General features: G+C 43.8%; 2 protein-coding genes across 4 annotated transcripts in view; both read right to left on the bottom strand.

The window, feature by feature from the left end:
- The window catches only part of LOC116845707 (putative FERM domain-containing protein FRMD8P1), a 65854-nt gene that overhangs the window by 26971 nt on the left and 34154 nt on the right, over positions 1-4729 (bottom strand). The window lies entirely within an intron of this gene.
- LOC116845709 lies at positions 1756-2438 on the bottom strand. Its single transcript, XM_032818731.1, has 2 exons — positions 2062-2438; positions 1756-1859 (listed from the first exon to the last, which is right to left on the bottom strand). Exons 1-2 carry the CDS (start codon positions 2396-2398, stop codon positions 1783-1785), a joined length of 414 nt encoding a protein of 137 aa, XP_032674622.1. The 5' UTR covers positions 2399-2438; the 3' UTR covers positions 1756-1782.

The following is a 4729-nucleotide window of genomic DNA, read 5'->3' as shown; positions in this document are numbered from 1 at the left end:
TATCAGTCAAAAGTAAGGCTATGGATTTTTGTCGCTCAAAAAGTTTTTGGTATACCCAACCGTAATTCACAGCCGGACATGCTGCTGTTAAGATACCGACGAATCTTGCAAAATCTTTAATTTGACATTCAATTAATTTACAAACTGAGTGACTAGCGACAATATGGTCTCCTTTTTAGTCCGCGGAAGTTCCATGATTATGCGTGACGAGTCAAAAACAAAACCGAAATATTTACAACTAGTTGCAGATTCTAACTGACTCTTCCTTTCGTTAATAACAAATCCTAAAGATGCCAAAAGGCTGCAAGTTGTGTCAACGTTCTTTTTACAACCGTCATAAGTGTCTCCGATACACATTCAATCATCTAAATATACGACTGAATGAAATCCTAACTTCCTGAGATGGCAAAGCACCGGTTTCATGATTTTTGTAAAGACCTATGGTGCTGTAGCTAAGCCAAAAGGTAAATAATTAAACTAAAATAAAATTCCGTTCCATTCAAAACAAAGATACTTGTGACTGTCGATGTGAATCGGTACGCAAAAATATGCGTCTTGTAAATGGAGCACGGCCATATAATAGTCTTTCGCCAATAATTTTTGCACCGTGCGATAGTTTTCCATTTTAAAATAATCCGTAGCGATAAATGTATTCAAACGTTTTAAATTAAGAACAAATCGCCACTCGCCATTTAGTTTTGGGACTAAAAAATAGCTAGATAAAAACTGTCCATGACAGGGATTACAAGCTCGAATGGCGCCGAATCTTAGTAATTTACTAATAACCATTGGAAGAAATGGCTTATTCTTGTGTCTACTTAGCGCAGTACGCGGTTCCATAAGTTGGTGTGGCGGAGTGTGGAACACGATCTGGTATCCCTGGATACAGTTCAAGACAAACAGATCGGATGTCAGGCTGGACCAAGCCTACCGGAAATGTTTTAGACGACCTGCAAAAGGCCTTACCTTTCTTATTGAGCTGGAGCTACTTGTGTGCTCGGAGCTCTCAATGAAGGTTGTATCTGAGGGCGCTGATTTCTCGAGAACGGTCGGGATATATTGTGCCGTACGTGAGGTTTGGGGCCCGACTGACGATAGTACGGCTTTGTCGACGGGTCTCTCCAGTTTCCCGATGTGGACGGTTGAAACTGGAATTTTTTGCTTGGAGCTTTGAATTTTAACGAAAGCCCTGCTTTCTCTGCGATCTTGGCAGATTTAAGCTGAGTCCCTAAACCAGTACCAAATAAAATAGTATCTGGTTTAGATTTGTCCAGTAAGATGCTAGCCTCTTTCTTGAAAGCAGGATAAACAAAGGTTCTCCTAGCTTTAGACAGCTGGTGCATTAGTTCACATTGTATGCGACCCGCATCATTTAGCAGCTTGACCAGTTTCTTCCAGTCAGATGGCGTCGTTTGCCCAAGGATAATTTCGGAAATTAGAGAGCCCAGAGCGGACAGAGTCGCTCCACACAAAGATTGATCCAGCGCGAAGAGTTTATCTCTTCTCCTTGCTGTCTCATTCAGTACAGCCTCAATCTCTGGATTAAGGGAAGGAGCCTCTAACAAATATTCCCTTTCCTGGAGAAGCACTGTAACAATTCGTTCTTTGCTTCCTTTTTCAGTCCATCATTAATGATGCGAGCCCAAATTGCAGCCACCTGACTGCGAATTTTCACCTCAGGTTTATCAGAGCGATCTTGACCCAACTGATGAAAAAATCCTCATCCAGAGGTGGATCCTCAGCCATCTCAACTACTGATTCTGATTCTAACACAGTAGGATCCTAGATGGGCAGAGTCAGTCTGAGATCTGACAAGGTATTGTCTCCAACAGCGGACTCATGCAAAAGTAAATGTAACTCTGGAGACAAAATTAGATCTAGGTCAGGCGGTAATGAACAATCTCATTCTTTTCGTCGACCTAGTCCGAATATGTGGTCTGTCTCACCTCATCGTGTGAGCTCACCACTAGAGAAAGGTACGGACGGACGACGTTTTATACAACGTAATCTTTGTCCGCTGTCCGAGTCACTCCGCATTGCCCGAGAGGCATAAAGACTTACCTGAATCTTGTGACAAACTTGAGCTCTGTGCGCTCTCATCCGATTCAATAGAGAAGTCTTCTGGAACATTCTCTTTTTCCTGTACCAAATCTGCGAGATCCAGGGTGGGCGACGACATGGGTAGGCTAACCTCAATCCCATCCGCCGACTCCCATTGCCAAAAATTGAGGATCCGCTGATACTTCTTCATCTTCTTCTCCACCTTCCGCAGTTCAGCGGACTTTCTCTTGTTCATGGTGATAAAGAAAACCTCAGAAATTCGAAGAATAATACTAACGTGATAATAAGCGTGGTGTCTATCTCGTGCACAAAAAGCAATATGAAAATCGGCAATCATAGAGGATTAAGATGATGGATAGCGACAACAGCGTCGTCGGTTTTGGGTCCGTAAGCTAAAGATTTGTGATGACATCTTGTACTACCTAGCGCTACTACATGTTGTTTTACTGTAATCTCGAAGAACGACACCCGATACACAATTTGGCGTTTATCACGCCCATTGCAGCCTGTAGACGCTCCGCGGCGAGCTATGTGCGTCGAGGCTGAGCGATAACGTGGTTCGCGCTGACCCCCGCGATGGAGTCTGGACGCTTTGACGCTGCCGGCACGCGGCGAGGCGACGGTGAACGCGCCGCGTTACACAATGTACCACTGCCTACTCTTATACCGCTGCGCTCCTACGTCTTGCCGTACCGCGTCGGAACACAGCGGTATAAGTATAGCATTGTCTTCCAATCGCCACGCGCGACATCCGCGCGCTATATTATTGGACTGCGCTGTGACTGAAGCGGTCCGCTACCATTTAGCACATGCTTTTTCTTAATCTTTCACAATTAATTACTCGACTATTATTACGAATTTTGCAAAACAGTATAGGATTTTTATATTCACATCAACCCATTCTATGTCCCCACTAAATGCCCGGAGGAGAGTGTGAGACACCCTGTATATATATACAGGGTGTCCCGCGTAAGACATGCCAAAAGAAAAATATAAGTAGAACAGATAAAATTCAACAAAAATTGTAGAGATCATTTTTCAAACAACCACGTAAAATTTCGAGATATTAATAAAAATATTTGGACAAATTAGAGCACGGCGACGCGGCAGGCGGGACATACAGCTTACCGTGGCCGGCGAAAAAAATGGACGATTGCTTGCGAGTCTATCTTATAAGCCAGAGAGGTGGATTATTTGGCATACAGAAATGGGTAGCTCCGTGTGTGCGTACGTGTACGTGTGCGCTCGTCCATTTTCTTCGCCGGCCGCGGCGAGCCGCTTGTCGCGCACTCCAACTATTTTTATTAATATCTCGAAATTTTACGTGGTTATTTGAAAAATGACCTCTACAATTTTTTTTCACTTTTATTTGTTCTACTTATATTTTTCTTTTGGCACGTCTTACGCGGGACACCCTGTATATAGGGTGGTCCTTATTTTTCGACTTTCAAATTTTTTCCGTGGCACCCTCCAAAAGTTTCCATTTGACAAAAAAATCCCTGCCAAATTTTTGCTCGATCGGATAACGAGAATCCGTGCCCCCGTTAAACATTGGAATATCCTATTAAACTATTAAACTGTCTACGTTATCAATATGATTTTTAAAGCGTGTTTTCCACAAAAATCGTCCTAGAAGACTTCGTTTTTCTTTCTACATCGTTTCAAATCTTATAGTCTCATTTAAACAATTAGATAAATTATTGATGACTAAAAAATAAAAATAAATAGTTATTGCATTCACTGTTTGAGTTACAACAAATCATTCATGGACTATAAAAGTTGCAGCAGTATGTTTGGAAAGCAATATAAGTATAAAACATGATATCTTTTATGTTTTTATTAATAAAGAAACTTTTTTAATTAAATATTACATGATAATTAATAATCTCGTGGCTCCTAATTTTATGTTGGGAGGGGACCATAGATGTATAATACCGACACCGCTGGTTATTCCCACCACTCGCGCAGGTGTAATGTAACGTATCCCCAGGACGCTTCCTATATTTCCGCAGATACTTCCTGTATCCTGGGACACACATACACACTCTCTCTCTCTCTCTCTCATTCTTGTTCTCTCGTTCACTCTGTCTCTTCGTATTCCCTTCGGTTACCTGCCCGTAAATTACCGGGCTACACGATATCATCGACTCGCCCCCGGTCACCCCCTTATCTCGCGTCCTCGCTCGCGGGGATAGTTCGCTCGCGAGGGAGCGAGCAACGAGAGACTGTTAGAGTTCGCTACCCTTAACAGGCAGTCATGCGAATCATTACGATATCGACGCGACGGCACCTACCACGATTATTACTCCCGAATAAGCGCGGGACTCGTGCGGGCGCCTGATATCGTGCCCCAGTGAGATTCAGCGACCTCAATTGCGCTGAGTGAAATATCGTTATTGTTGTGACTCTCATCGTGTTGAAAAGAAGCGCGAAAAATCGGCGTCTCAGATACTTTAACGACGCGGGGGATGTAATCATCGTGAGTTAGATTTACTTCCGCGCGCTCACCCTCAACTTTCCTTCACTTCGCGCGAGTACGACTGTTCCGCTTCCGGAATATAACCGAAAATGAGCCGTGGAATTTCGCCTAACCAACAAGCAGCCGCGTGCCGCGCTGGCCGCCGTCTGAACGACTCGGGATTGGGGATCGACACGCTCGGCCCACCGT

Source organism: Odontomachus brunneus, unplaced genomic scaffold, assembly GCF_010583005.1.
Source record: "Odontomachus brunneus isolate Ranch 3 - 2012 unplaced genomic scaffold, Obru_v1 Obru_scaffold_057, whole genome shotgun sequence".
NCBI lineage: Eukaryota > Metazoa > Arthropoda > Insecta > Hymenoptera > Formicidae > Odontomachus > Odontomachus brunneus.
This window is presented reverse-complemented; position numbering and strand designations above follow the sequence as displayed.

What these genes read in the sequence shown, in the direction of transcription:
- LOC116845709 (XM_032818731.1), bottom strand. Translation starts at nt 2,398, where the DNA reads ATGATTGCCGATTTTCATATTGCTTTTTGTGCACGAGATAGACACCAC. An exon ending in AAGTTTGTCACAAGATTCAG is followed by an intron (nt 1,860 to 2,061) that starts GTAAGTCTTTAT and finishes TTTTGTCTCCAG; the next exon opens with AGTTACATTTACTTTTGCAT.